Genomic DNA, 15,266 nt, shown 5'->3' with positions numbered 1-15,266 from the left:
CGTTGCATTTAAGAGATATTCAGTGGCTATCTTCTCTGTATATTGTTTGGGTGTATAATTACAGATGGTATGACAACTGTTTTTAATTATGGATTCTTGCATGGCATTGTTTATATTAAGGGGTTATACCAGTGTGGGTATTATGCAATAATCACACAAACACACTGCATGGTAATGTAAGAAGCTGCAGTGTTAAAATACTTACAGTCATTTCTTAATTTCACAACAATTCCCACTACCCTGGCTTTAAATTTTAAGGCTGCAACCTTTCTTCAGCTTGACTATACTGGTGTTGAAAATAATAATTACTGCAAATAAATCACTACTGCCATGCTGCATAAAATTATTTGTAACTATATACATGATTTTAGTTAATTTTGTATAGCTGATAAGTGAATTGAGTGAGATATGGAGGTACGTGATGAGCCTAAAGCAAAAATGTGGAACTTGTCAATTCTTGGTAGGCATACCACCATGCATCTGTGGTGTGTTCATTACTCAATGTTGCATTGTATAATGCTACCAGTAGGTCAGCATAGGTAGCATAGTGTCCTTTAGATTCCGTCCACCTTCGTAATGCTTGGTAGGCTTGTTCTCCTCTGAAGGTCGGAAGAAAACTCCCATCTTGTCTCTGGTCTGTAGGATAGTCCACTTGTATTTCTTGTATATCAACCTCACTAAGACCAAGGAGTTTAGCTGTTGATTGCCAATGTGGTAACTTCATTGCTAATTTTTGTAGAAATGTGTTATGCTTGATCCGTACTGAAATAAGTGACAGTTTCTGTAGTACTTCTTTATCAATTGCACTAACTGAAGGATCTGTAGAGAAACAGAATAATGTCAACCATTGCCAACTGCAAAGCGGTGTTTACGTACATTGCAATTGTTAATCACATACGGTTAACAATATTTTCCTGTATGAAATATTAGTTTACCTATGTCCACATCTGTGATGTAATGTGTAACTCGCTGGTCCCCTCCAGTGATGGTCACCGGCATACAAGGACTTGCCGATTGCTTAAGAGATGGTGCAAGGTGATATTTCACTGATGCAAGACGGCTGTTAGAATTAGCTTCAGATTTCCTAATCTATAATACAATTATAATGGGAATATAAATGGCTACCAATTATGTAGGTCATGTAATGCAAACAAATCACCCAGTAGCTATACCATGCAAGCAACATCTTGTATATACTTTATATTTCTTATCAGCTGCAAACACATTCCAACCATTATCTTCTGCTGATTGTGGGTGAAACACTAACTCATCAGATTGGAAAGTCAGCCGGTTGAGGGAGCACATGTTTCCTCCCTTGCCTTCCCTGGTCTGTAACATTGCCTGTTATGTTGAAAGAATATCATCATAACAGACGGTATGCAATAGATATACATACAAGATATGCAGTAAGTGAGTGTTATGTCTGTCACCCCATTAAACTAGCAATTAATGAAGGCAACAGACAAAACTTAGGCTGGGCAACTTGATGATTTGTTTTTTCTCATCCACAAAATTCTCTATTTTCATGCTGACGGGAGGTCATGTTTTATTACTCAATGTGAAGAAATTCCTCAAACCATTAGCAGGCTATCTTTAGCTTAAGGTTAGGTAAAGTCTTTTACAGGCTAATATATACTTACCTTTGCTGCATGGGTAGCAAGAGACGTATAGAATTTTTCTTCCAAATCTTATCATATTAGCTAATCTACAAAACTATTCTAACTCGAGACTATATAAGGATACGGTATGAGCTTAGCTTTGTAATGTCATTTGGGGTGTGCTAAGTATGACACATTTGAGAGAGTTATTGTAAAGTAAATAATGAAAACATATCATAAAGTGTACAGTCATTTACACATATTCACAACATTCAGATCCTACTATCATGTACAACTGGATGCACTATTTGACACACAACATGCACCACTTGTGATGTTCTTTGCTCTTATATTCATTCCTTGTCCTATAATAGACAAGTGTAAGGAAAAATTAGAAATTTATAATATTTGAGTAGGAACAGAGTTGGGGGTAACTAGTTACTTGTACAAGTAAGTTACGTAATACATTACTTTTAAAGTAACTAGTAATATAACTAGTAATCAGTAACTTGTAACTAGGAATAATTGTCCATAAAGTAACTAAGTTACAATAGTTACATAGTATATAGTAATCCTACCTTAAAAGCCAAAACACTTTTCAATTTTTGTATTTATACATGCTACAGTCACATTATGTACACATATTCTGTGTACTGTTCCTCATGATTTAGTTTGAGTATCAGAACTGTCAGCTGAAATTGCTACTATTTTCAGGAAGTGCAATTCTCTTCTTCCCTTGCTAAGGAATATCTGAGTATAACAATCACGAAAACATGTTGTAAAACTTAACAACAAAGTAACTAGTAATGTAATTTTCTAGTTATGTTGTAACCAGTGTTGAAACCGGGTCACTACTGCTGACCTGGATGACCCGGGATTTGACCTGGATGTGACCCGGATTAATTTAAAGTGAGGCATGCGCCAAGAGCTATGTTTTGAGTGCCAATTAATGCGTAAAGCACAAGGGTGTCTATTGTAATGATGTTAGTCAGTGGGCATGATTCCACGTAAGTTTGCTGAAAGCAAGGTATGTTTCCTGCAAGTGGGTGTGGCTTTGCACATACCTAACACACCATAATTGTGACCAGATTTTACAGAACCGATCCAAATCACACATCAGGCAAAATCAAACTAACACCACCAGTGGATAGCTACACTATCGTACTACAAGTTTTGACCCTCAGCACTACTCAAACTACACGAGGCTGGTTTTTACACATGTCTTTTCTGGGTGATGTGGAGTGCTCAAATGGCGGTTTCAGGCCTTGTGAAGGACCTGTCTTGGCAAGAGTCAGTGGTTTACTGGTGGACAGCCTTATAATGTTGGCCAGACGTGTTCTCTGTAGATTTTGCTACATATCAGCCACTGAGGACCCAGCACAGCCCTGCAATCTGGTGCCTGGACTCCAATCGTGGTCTGCCTCCATTTTGAGGCCTATCTTTTGCCCTCCCCGCCACCCCCCAGCCTCCACCCCTTTGTGAGCACTCGTGATACTACTTCGCTCGTCCAACTGCTCAGATTTTCTATCTTATTTGGCGGGAAACTGTACAAGCAGCTACAAGTACTGGAAGTGGCTTGAAAGGTAACAGATTGATGCATCTTTTGTGTAAATTTCATACGCGTGCTTGCTATCCTTGGAGAGTTATGCTGGCTTCAATTCTTTAAAACCGTTTATCTCGGAACTTCTAATGTGCGATTTGGATCGTTTTTCCAAAATCCAGTCACAATTTAAAACAGTATGACACATTCCCAATATCAAGTGGGCATGGCTCACGAAAGAAGCTGGCTTAGACCGAATCTAGTATAACTACTGATTAGTGGGCGTGGCTCCACATAAGCCAGCAGGCAGCTATGAACATGGTTTCGTGCATACCTGTAGACTTTAATATCACCGATAAATGGGCGTGGCTGCACGTATGGCTGCAGGCAGTCATCTGATAAGTGGGTGTGGCTCACAAAAGAAGCTGGGTTGCAACAGGACTTGACTATGACGCATTTATACACTACCACACTGTCCAACTAATTAATTTGCTTTGCACGTGATCCAATCTGGGTCAGACCCGGATGACCCGGACAAATTGTGACCCATTTGACCCGGATGACCCGACCCAGTTTCAATGCTGGTTGTAACAAGTAGCTAGTTACTTTTGAAGTAACTATCCCAACTCTGAGTAGGGAGTATAGAAATAAATAGCAAGGAAGAAAGAGTGGTCAATACCTGCAGCTATACTAGTAGACATTTAATTCCTACTTCAGTTATACACAGCTATGGGAATAAAAATGTTAACTGCAGGTGTAGATGACCTCTCTTTCTTCCTTGCTTTTTATTTCTATGATCCCTACTCAAATATAAAATTTCTGATTTTTCTTTACACTTGTTTGTTAACTTTTGTAACATAATTTATAACTGGTGAACCAAAGCATACTGTATCATGGTGCCAGCCAGACATAACACATTCAATTACTGGAAAATGTTTTGCCATTTCACTTTATTTTCAGCTTTGGTCCACCTGCTATATATACAGCATTACAAATAAAGAACAGTACAAAGGTAAGTCCATGATGCATGGAATGTAGCTACTGCAATTTGTTAAAAGGCATGACTTGGGCCGAAGCAACATTGAATTGTGAAAAAATCAAGCCCATTGCACTAGCCACAGTCGAGTTATGCTTGGCTGGAGTCATTCAATTAGCAGAAATTTCATTTAAATAAAAAATACAAATTTTACAGAAACTTGTTGGAAGGGTTTGGGGTTGCTTTGAAGACATTTATGAGCTTGGTTGTACCTAACCAATACTGCCAAGGTGCTATGAAGGTATTGTGAGGCTGGTTTTAGGGTGATATTTTTGGCCAGAAAAGCTAAAACCTTCATGACCCCTACTATACAGTACTACCAGTACTGTATGATAGCACTATGTTATTGGGTGCATTTTTTTCCATGTGATAACTTTAGACTTAATAGGGTATATGGAAAAAGGAGAAATGGTCAGATACAAACATTTTCGAAATACATTGTAACAGTCAAATTTCACAAGTCTCCACTTCAGACCAAATGAATCACACTTACTCAGAAAAATTAGTAAGTGCTTGTCATGAGAGCAGATGTGCAGAGAGTATAGGGACTCTAGCCAGCTACACAGAACATAGTTGCATGTGTGCATGCTCAATGTAGTGTTAAAATGGTCATATGTATCTAGTCCTGTAGACCAGACCCTTCTAACATAAGGTCATCTCTTTGGGCACTTATCCTGCAATAGGTCCCCGCACTGAAAGGGTCTGGCCTGTGAGACTGAAGAATCCCTATGATTCATATGATCCATTTAACATGAGCAACTGCATTAGAAATCTAGAGCATGTGTATTCTATGTTCTGCTGTTCTATGTAGTCATTGTAGCTGGCTATTGTCCCTACTCTCTACACATGCTCTTTCACAGCAAGCACTCTAGTTGCAACTAAAAGAACAGAAACCTTTATGCATCAAGGTGTCAAGGCTAATTTATAGCACACACACTAGTTGTTACTACACATACCACTTGGCCAGTTGGAGTACATTGTGATAATGAGAAGAAAATGGTACGCTTATCAGAAGTCTCTATAATGCCTAACCAGTAAGAGTCAGGAATATGGTTTCCATCCATTCCAGCAGGTTCTTGTGATGCAAACTCCTTCTCCAGCAATTCTGAATGCTTGGGTTTAACAACTTTAACTTTATTTCTAAGACTTTGTCTCCGTGGCTTAGACATCCGATGCTTGTTTTCCAACTTCTTTGACTGCAATTGTTTCTTTGTAGAAATCCTGTAAGCTGAAAATGACCTCACAGCGATGACTCCATAGGGATATTCTGGAGGGAAAAGTCCTGAGAGAATCTCACCATAACCAGTAGAATCCATATCATCATCATATTTAACAAAACACAATCCACTAGTATCACTTGATACAAAAGAATGTGGTATCTCAATATGAACATCTTTTGTGAACACTATTGTTGGATGACACTCAAACCAAATTGTTGCACTACAACCTTGCATGCTTTTGTGGGGTTTGCAAGCATCAAAGCCACTTCTCCTTGTAATCTCTATCTCACTAGTTCCCTTTGGTAGTGAATTATTAGGTATGAAGAGAGTGGTCCCATGGACTGGATCATAAATGGAAGCACCATCTCTTTCAACAGTGAAAGTTTGTGCATTGCCAATCTCCATGAAACCACATGCTGAGTAATTCACTACAATGTAAATAACATACTGTATGTCTGTATGAAGTGTGAATATGCAACACAATCAATACACATTACACATGCATGCCATATTAAATTCCATTTCTTCTACATTAAATAGGCTATAAAACGACAGCGCACACAGCTTTATCTAATTGTGACCGTCTCAGCAAAAAGCCGACTTGTTTGCACAAGCATGCGTTTTGAGAAAATTAAATTTTAAAAAAATCATAAAATTAAAAAATACTCCAGGCTTTATCGGGTCATTACTCAGAGAAGGAAAACTCAAATCAATTAAAATCATACATCACATTTGCTTTGTTTCTGTAGCCCCAACAGTATACATGTCACATGCGTTTGTTTATGATATGGTAACATACACAAGATTTTTGCCATTTCTTCAACTAAACTGCCTTCATACCAATATGCATAAGTGACTACAGGGCTAACACTATACTATGGTTGATTTGCTAATCCATGGTGAACATTTTAAGCCAAATTGCAACATTGTATACTAATGCAAACAGGTGTTATGGCTGCGAATGTAAGTGCCTGTAGTTTATTTTCAGTATAGTCACTCTACAAATCATTTGTCTTGCTCTTCCTACTATAATTCCAAAACTACTTACCACAGCAGGCTGAAACTTGGGTGATCCATTCCTTGGACAATGCAGATAATGTTGAGAAAATAATAACAAAAAAATCGGAAGTTGTGTGAACAAGTTGGGTTTTTACTGAGACAGTCACAATTTCTTAAGCCACAATACCACCATCTGGAAAACTTTTGGCTCAAAAGATTTCATTGTCAACAAAATCTGTTGAAAAACTTTGTGGTTAGCAAAAATTTAATTTACAAAAAATTACACGGACATGAAACTCACAATACAGCATCATTTCTTCCCATAAACCATGTTTGGTTTAGAAGGTTTAGTTTAAAAGGAAACTTGACTGAAATGTGAAAACCAAGTAGTTGAGTGAACCAAGGGGAACTCACAATTATATCAAGAAGAATTTTAAACTGACTAGGGATCATAGAAAGAAATATATAGTACTGAGGTCACCCACACCTGAACATATACTAGTGACCCAACTTTTCTCGTGATATTAATTTTCATAACATTGATTCATTTTTTCCTTGTACTAGCCTACTCTGCATGTCACAATTGCATAGCTAAAACATTACACAATGCTTATTGATTAAAAAATTTTAAGTACCTACTCTGAAAAGGGTGTTGACTTTGGTCTTTAGCTGGCAACTGCTTAACATTGGCCACTTGTTCTTCACAACTCCAACTACATTGGCGGTAAATCTAGTTGACCACGATCACTGAATTTGTCAAAGGTACTGGTTTCATGTTCCATGCATGTTAAGTATGGGGCCACTGAAGCAGCTACTCCTCTAAAATGAGTACAAAACCTAAGTTTTTGGATTTTAGTGTGGGAATAGGCGCTTATAATCTCTTAGTGGTACGTGCCATGATCTACAGAGTTAGTAGCATCTGTGGTGCTCATCACCCATACCAATTTTTAACCCCATACATCACATGGTTTCTGACAACAAATATTTTGAATATTTCATACAACATTAGTTTGTTTGAAGATACAAAATTAACTATTATATAGTACGATAGTACTGTGCGATAGTACTGTGTATAGTAGGGACCACAAAAGTATAATGAAAAAACATCACTGAAAAACCAGCCACACTTTCCCAGATGACAACGAGGCAGTATTGTAAACTAAGCCCAAACAAGACTTCAGATTGATCCGAAATGCTTTCAACAAATTGCTACAGAATGAAAAAAAAATCATTAACAGAATTTTCTAGTGACTGACTGACTGAGTGATTGACTGATTAACTGATGCCTTCAGACAAGCGTAACTCGATAACGGCTAAGGTTACGGACTTGATTTTTTTACTGTTCGACGTCGCTTTGGCCCGAGAGGTGCCTTTCAGTACGTACAATGATGGACTTACCAGTGTCCTCCTTTGCGTCCCATTCATCTTTGCTGACAGTGAAAAGTGTCGATTTGTAGCACGTGATGGCTTCCCTTCATAATGGAAATCGTTTGTGTTTTTCATAGTGGTTACTTTGATTGCAGGAGTGCTTTTCCAACAGTTCTTGGTTCGTACTGCTGTGTAACGGGTTGAGCATAGCTGACAACGAAGCATAATGGATAATTCACTTTTCAGACGATAACTGATATAACTGTGGCGTGCGGCGCCATTTCTTTCTTTTGGTGCGGTATGCGTGGGTTCACCAGTCATAATAATTATTATTTACAAAAAAGAGTTAACAAACAAGTACAAAAAACAATTTTGGAGTTTTCAACTAGAGTAGGGACCATAGCACATCTTTAAAAAGTACTGAAACAAGCTGGAGTATTAAATCAATAAGAAGTGTTAGTGTAACAAGCTGGAGTATTAAATCACAGTAAAACAATAAGAAGTGTTATTGAGCACTAACACTTCTTATTGTTTTAATATCATGCACTACTCCAGCTTGTTTCAGTACTTTTTATTGATGTGCTATGGTCCCTACTTGGTTGAAAATTCCATATTTTGGTGTAATTGTAATTTTGTACTGTGTTAATATTTTAAATTGAAGACCTTTCAAGTGATGCATAAATTATGGGTTATCACCTTAATTAAGGTTGAGTACTTAGTTGAAAACTTTAATTCCCAAAAATGCTGTTTAAAATACTTCGAATTTTTTAGTGAATAATCATTGGGTCATGGTCTATGTTTGATAAAAATTTTGTGGTGGGGCCACAATGGGTTCAAGAGATATAATTAAATATGTTGTGGGGAATTTTGTAGTTTATCATTGCTGTATGGGAGTGTACACCTCCAATAACCACTGCCATGCCAAGTTTGTCTTACACAAAGCAACAATGATCTGAGTGAGTGCCTGTGTAGTGTCAATCACCTCTTGTGCATGATGCGTTTAGATTATTTAATGCTACAGCTAGTGTCACATTAATTACCTTCACAAAATGACTCACTATTTGGCCAAGTTGCGTACTCTTCATAACCTCTAAACTGTACAAATCCGGCAAAGAACTCTTTAGTTGCTTCATAGTACTTGCTCCCTTTCGTTTCAGCCGTCACAGCCTTCAGAAACAGTTTGAATTCCTTTTGTCCTCGCCCTTGTAGAATTTGGGTCAGTATACGAGACTTTTCGTACGTGTCATCAATGCCTTTCATCCCCTGGGCTACAGGGGGTGTTAATATCTTGTCTTTCGCTAACGCGTCGATTATCTTGTTCAAATTAATTCTCTGCATGTATCTGCCCTGTTCGGTCAGGATTCTCGAGAAATGTATCGCTGGACTGAGCGGAGCTGTTTGTTCTGAATCCATCTTCTTGATTTATTACTCAAACTAAATCAATTCTTCGTGTCAAAGCTCTTGACTTCGTTGCAAGTAATCGTCTGGGATTCCCCTTGAATTTCGGTAAATTAATCCGTATACTCTCCGGAACCCCCACTTATAATGACCTTGCTTGTGCCTGCTGCAGCTACTCAGTGAATTCTGCAAACATAAGTTTTGCTTTGTTCACGGATTGTTTACAACCCTTCAAACGATCCCCAGAATCTGGGAATTCAGAACGAATTGGAGTTACACCAGACGGTGACCCTCACCCAAATACAAAATGGAAAGCGGTCCGGCTGGACGGCACTATAGACTAACTCACTATACTGATGCCCATCCCTCATCAACTACTGCGAGGATATACTGACTTATATTACTAATTATTGTGCTGTACTGTGTGTCTTGGTGTTGTAATGTGTGTGTGTTGTTAGGTGTTTTTTTTGTATTTATGCCTTGCCAGGGCCCTTGTTATTTCAACTTGGTACCCCTGAGTCTGGGCCCCCATTATCTCTTGTATGTTGTCATACTTTTCATGATGTTATCATCATTAATCATCTACAGTGTATTTTTCTGTGTGCTGACTAACTCAGTACACTGAATATAACAACCAGACTGTCCACAAATTAGCACCTGATTGATATAGCTATTATGTATGGATAAGATTTCCAAGAAATCCACTGGAGACAGATTGGTAAAGTTAGTAGACCATCACTTAATTGTTCTTATATGGTTGCCCATCCACAGCACCTCCTAGGAATAATACCGAATCACCATGACATTCCAGTTGACACAACTGGTATAACTATGTCTATAATCAAATTACTTGTTTTTATTACATGCATGTAGACTGTAGTCATGTACCTACATCAGTTGAAACATGAACAATGTTGGTTGGTTTCTACTGAATAACTACCTACATATTAAATTATGAAAGTTGAAGTGAACGAAATGAAAATGTGTTGTTGAGTTTTCCTTGATAACTGTGCTTCTTTATTTGCTCCTTTCTCACATGGTCAACTTGACAAAGGTCATACTTGGAGAGGTTTGGACAAATGACAACCAAACACAGGTATTTCAGGGACTCAACTCCTATAAAGAAAGAATTTATATGGTAACGGTAAATAGTACATGTTTTACATGAAAAATGAACTATCCTCATACATATTAACTAGCATTGGCATGCAAAATCATCTCTACATTAAACTAAAATTTATAAATACGGGAACCAAGCATTAAACAATGTCATCATGTAGCTATAACAGTGAATACACTACCAGAAGATAATTGTTGGCTGTCACATACAACTAGTAATATCTATGACCATAGCTACCATGCCTCACAGTGGAACCCCATTTATATCTTCCCTTGGCAGGTAGTTAGAATTTTGACACTAAAACTCTGTAATTTAGCAGACCAGTTGATGACTTGATCCCTAAACTACTAATACAATTTACTGAGGCAAGTGCCTAGGGTGCCACTCAACAGGTTAAGGGTATGATAGCTAAGTATTCACATACACAGCTGTAGCTAACCAAATTGGAGTATCTTGAGCTTGTCAACTGCTATTCTTGCACTACCCGGTACAGTTCTATTGACATATGCATTTCCACCAAATACCACTACAGCACACTCCTGTACTCCATCAATGTAATGCGGTTGTGCTGTGTGCCAGGCTGTTGGCTGTATAGTGGCCTGAGGGGGGAACTGAAACAAGGACTCAGATTACATCAGCATAGGTATAGCATACAGTACCTATACTGATGTAGTATGGTTTATAGTACAGGTATATTACATTCATTTATTATGAGAATGGACTACTGGAATGGACTCACACTATCATTCTAACACCTTATTTATGTATCAAAAGTCAATAGCCATAAAATGACCATTAACTTGATTGTTTTATTTATACATAACTATGCAGGGCCTCTATATTTCTTGCTACTGCTCAGTTTCAGTCGGTGTTCCTCAGGCAGACAAATCATTTCAAATGGAGGTATTCTGAATAACATGTTTAATGCCAAAGTATGTACTTTTTTGCTGCTTTTCTCTGACAAGAAACCACAATTCCAGTAGCCAGTGTAGTGTGTCATTCTTTGGAATTACTGCAAAGTGGAGATTATTGTATTAAACTAGCTACTTGCATACATTCACTAAACTGGACTTCTGGAGTGGATATAGAGTAACTAATCAATTGAACCACATACACTTATCCAAACCAGCGGGGCGTTTGCTTAGTGTCCAGATAACTGGAAAGTGAATAATTCTGAAGTAGCATACAAAAACACTTTAAACTATACCTTGCATGAATATGCTGCAATTTCCATACAGTTCCAAGTACCCAAATAATTGTACCGTATCTTCCCATACATGGTTTTGTCTTGTGCTGTATTAACCTCTTGACACACACCCCATGCTGTATTTTCTATACACACATGTGGCAGTACCCTATCAATAAAGTTTTAGACTACTCTAATAGAACACTCACTACTTTACTGATCATTTTTGGAGTTCAGTTAAATGAAAGTTTGGATAACTGCATGAGGTTCCAATGTACTGTGGATCCTCAGTATAATTACATACCATTTTCCATTTAATTGATCCACAGTCATGTCCATTAATTTCCAACAGCCACACATCACTACTGATGGATTGTTCATCATCTTTACCCCAGGCTATCAGTAGTTTTTGAGTTAGTGGTGGTGTTCCTGGTACTAAGCACTTATCCACCATGTCAGGATTAACAAGACATGTTGTAGTGTGAAATGTCAGTCTGGGTGGCCAGCTACCAACATATCCTGACTTGAGGGTACTGGTAAATTCCTACTCAAAAAATAAAGTAACAACTACACACACACACACACACACACACACACACACACACACACACACACACACACACACACACACATGTACACACGCTCACAGCGCCTGAGTGGCGCACAGGCATCCCAGTGCTGGTTCGCTGGGTGGCAATAGTTGTGTTTCATATGGTTGCCGTAGGCATTGCTTTTCCTTTTTGCTCTTGAGCCTTGTGCAGGCAAATCCTCCTGGGCAGGGCTAGTAACCTGCAGGAGGACTGTCCAGGTCTCACTGAGAGAGGTCGTGGAACTAGAAGCTCCACAATGACCCCAATACTGCTCGCTAGGCGAGACAAGGACAGTTGGGAATTTGCTTTCCCTGTAAACACCAGGTACCTATTAATGTGGGCCACATAGCTAAGTGGCTAGAGCATTGGCCTGGTAATCAAAAGGTTCTAGGTTCGATGCCTGGTTATGCCAATTTGGTATATTTGTTGTTGAGAAAGAACTTTACTCAGTCTACTCAGCTGTTTAAATGGGAACCTGGTGGCCTGATGTCATCTGGGGAAGCAGCCCATCTAGCTGTAACATCACACACGCACACACATCACAGAAATGTGTGTATATTTTCAAATGAGTGTATATTTTCAAATGAGTAGATTCACTTAATCACTTAACACTTACATGTTCTATTTAAAAGTACTTACTTTTGTTTTAAGGTTGAAAACAAAAAGATCCTCACTCCAAGCAGTTGTGTAACTTCCACTAAACACAACTGCATGGTGATCACTGATCCTGGTGAATGTCAACGTTCTCAATGGTTTAGGCCTATTCTTTACAGCTGGGGAACTCCACTCCACTAAAAAAATAGTTTATGTGGTTACATAATACATGGCTTCCTCTAAATGTAGGGGAAATCCAAGGGTATTAAACATTGGAATTTATGTGTTTATTTATGTGAAGTTGGGTGCTATAGCTATAAACAGTGTGTGCTAATTTGTAGGGGTTCTTGTGGCAGTGATATGTCAAAGTGTTTAGAGACTCTTACTATACTCACTAGTCAGGATCATAATCATCAGCTCCAACTACAAAGCTTTTAACTGCAACCAATTGATCATATATTGCATGCATCTTCTCAAAAAAACAAACAAACAAGCAAACTCTTTAATGTATTGCATGATTTTATAGCAATTCAAAATAAACATCATAAAACTTCTGCAATTACCAGCAACGCAATTTGACTTGTGTTACCAGTTTTCAGTAGCATGCACGTATACTATACTATATTGTGATGCCAGAATTATCAGATTATGTAAAGGGGTGGACACTGCCAAACTAAATATTGATTCTGTCAGATGTAAAAAATAAACTTACGAGCTCTGGTATCAAATTCAAAATACTCATTGGTCAAAAACCGATCGGAAACAACTTGATGTTGATGACCTTCAGCTCCTTCTTGTAAGTGAGCTGCAGTCCTTGTTTCTCCATTTTCTGGTGGTTGTCGTAGTGTCCTAGTTGATCCTCCAAACACACACAACTTCTCATCATAGCTCAGCATTCCACACAAGTACAGAGGAGGAGGTATATGTACATTGTTAACTGGAGTAAGTCTCTTCCAATCAAATGTTTTTGTGCTCAGACAATGCACATCATTTGAGAATATGCCTAATCTTTGCCGGCTTCCATCTTCATGTGTTAGAATCTTAGGGTTAAACCCTGAGAACACATAAAAGTTTCCACCTATTTCAACCATATTGCAGCCTCTTCCAAACAGTGGGAAGTCCTCCATACTATCTGCACGAGTCAACCTATGTCTCCACACCCCTTCCTCTAAATCATACTCGTCAATGGTACAGTAACAATATTCATCGTTATCTTGAGCTGGCTCTGGTTCTGGATACGACACGATTTCTCTGATAGTGCGTAACGCGGGGTCTTGCAAAAGGAATCCATAATCCGCTTTTATCCTGTCACCCTCCCCTCCCCAGATATAAAGTTTTTTACCGTAGATAACCCCACATGGTCCATTCTTTACATGCATTGTAAAAGGGTCCTTATAACCTGTTTCGAATAACTCGTCCATTTCAGAATATCAGCAGTGCCAAATTAAAGCTCACGTGCGGTTACGACATCGGTAGTTAAAGCTCACGTGCGGTTAAGTTAAAGCTAACGTGCGATTGTAGACTTTAAAAAAAATAATGCAGAATTAATGTACAAAAGTATGCAGAATGACACTTCCTACACAATGCAACCACAATGAAACTCTTAACAAACACGTAATTTCCTTCAGCATGAAAATACTCTAGCTAAAGTAGCTAATACAGGCAAAAATACCGCACAGAAATTAACAGAATTTAGTAGCTATAGCTATTTTTGAAACTTAAACCGTGCTCCTTCCTCACGTGAACAACTTTGACTCAGCCTCATCAGAGAGGTCTGGATAAATCCTATAAAGACATGAATTCATCATGTAATAACAAAAATAACTGCATGTTTATACAAAAAGAGCACTTCCTGAATAAGTGCATAGCAATAGCACCACATAAGATTACGTGAAGTTATTACTAGTTTCTCTTCTCCGGATTTTCAGTAAGATAGTAACGCGTTACGTAATATTATTACTTTTGTAGTATCTAAGTAATATAACGAAATACGCTATAAAAACAGGTAATATAACTTAAGTTACTTTACTTACTAATGTAACGCGTTACATAAGTAGTATAGTTACTCTAACGAGTCTAATATTACGATTATTACTACAAGTAACGAAGTAACTAATCTTGTTAGTAATCCACTGTGTAAGCCTAGCCACATCGAAGCAATGAAGCCTACTGAATGAAGCTTATTTACCAGTTTCTTGCTTATAACCAAGATTGGTACATTGCCCAACAACGCAATCATGTCACGTGATAAGGTGGTGGTTTCACACGTGACAGCTTAAGGCTGTGGACACAAAGTAATATAATATGTAATATTATTATAGTTACTTTATTTTTTGGGTAATATGTAACTGTAACTAATTAAGTAGTTCAGTTGCAAGTAATATGTAATATGTAACTAGTTACTAGGAATTACATCCTGAGTCATGCATGAGAGTCATCGAACAAAATTTTAAGTCAGCGGCCTGTCTGCTTTTTGTAGATGAAAAATTAGACTATGTAGCCTTGCTCTATGTCTAGTGTGAACATATTAGGAGATAGTTACAAATGGACACCTATTATTATTTTATTTATTTATTTATTATTACTTTATGGCAAGTATGCCAAGGGTCTGCAAGCA

The 15,266-nt window shown here is 38.0% G+C and overlaps 2 protein-coding genes across 7 annotated transcripts; both read right to left on the bottom strand.

Annotated features, from left to right (window-relative positions):
• Nucleotides 1-287: 287 nt before the first annotated feature.
• LOC136240447 (uncharacterized) lies at nt 288-9,286 on the bottom strand. Of its 2 annotated transcripts, none has more exons than XM_066031429.1 (5): nt 8,802-9,286; nt 5,131-5,822; nt 1,198-1,341; nt 936-1,089; nt 288-819 (listed from the first exon to the last, which is right to left on the bottom strand). In XM_066031429.1, exons 1-5 carry the CDS (start codon nt 9,172-9,174, stop codon nt 428-430), a joined length of 1,755 nt encoding a protein of 584 aa, XP_065887501.1. In that variant the 5' UTR covers nt 9,175-9,286; the 3' UTR covers nt 288-427. The 2 variants fall into 2 exon arrangements, with proteins under 2 accessions (XP_065887501.1, XP_065887502.1); XM_066031430.1 differs by having other exon boundaries at nt 8,820-9,286.
• A 723-nt stretch (nt 9,287-10,009) lies between these two features.
• LOC136240449 (kelch domain-containing protein 1-like) lies at nt 10,010-14,109 on the bottom strand. Of its 5 annotated transcripts, XR_010693805.1 has the most exons (6): nt 13,362-14,109; nt 12,695-12,846; nt 11,675-12,009; nt 11,487-11,611; nt 11,341-11,435; nt 10,747-11,291 (listed from the first exon to the last, which is right to left on the bottom strand). XR_010693805.1 is itself a non-coding variant. In XM_066031432.1 (5 exons), the coding sequence occupies exons 1-5, from the start codon at nt 14,068-14,070 to the stop codon at nt 10,112-10,114; spliced, it is 1,437 nt and encodes a 478-aa protein (XP_065887504.1). In that variant the 5' UTR covers nt 14,071-14,109; the 3' UTR covers nt 10,010-10,111. The 5 variants fall into 5 exon arrangements, 2 of the variants coding, with proteins under 2 accessions (XP_065887504.1, XP_065887505.1); XM_066031432.1 differs by lacking the exons at nt 11,341-11,435; nt 11,487-11,611 and adding an exon at nt 10,010-10,275 and having other exon boundaries at nt 10,719-10,890; nt 11,770-12,009; XR_010693804.1 differs by having other exon boundaries at nt 11,341-11,611.
• Nucleotides 14,110-15,266: the final 1,157 nt, after the last annotated feature.

The sequence above is a fragment of the Dysidea avara genome, chromosome 12 (assembly GCF_963678975.1).
Source record: "Dysidea avara chromosome 12, odDysAvar1.4, whole genome shotgun sequence".
Lineage (NCBI taxonomy): Eukaryota > Metazoa > Porifera > Demospongiae > Dictyoceratida > Dysideidae > Dysidea > Dysidea avara.
This window is presented reverse-complemented; position numbering and strand designations above follow the sequence as displayed.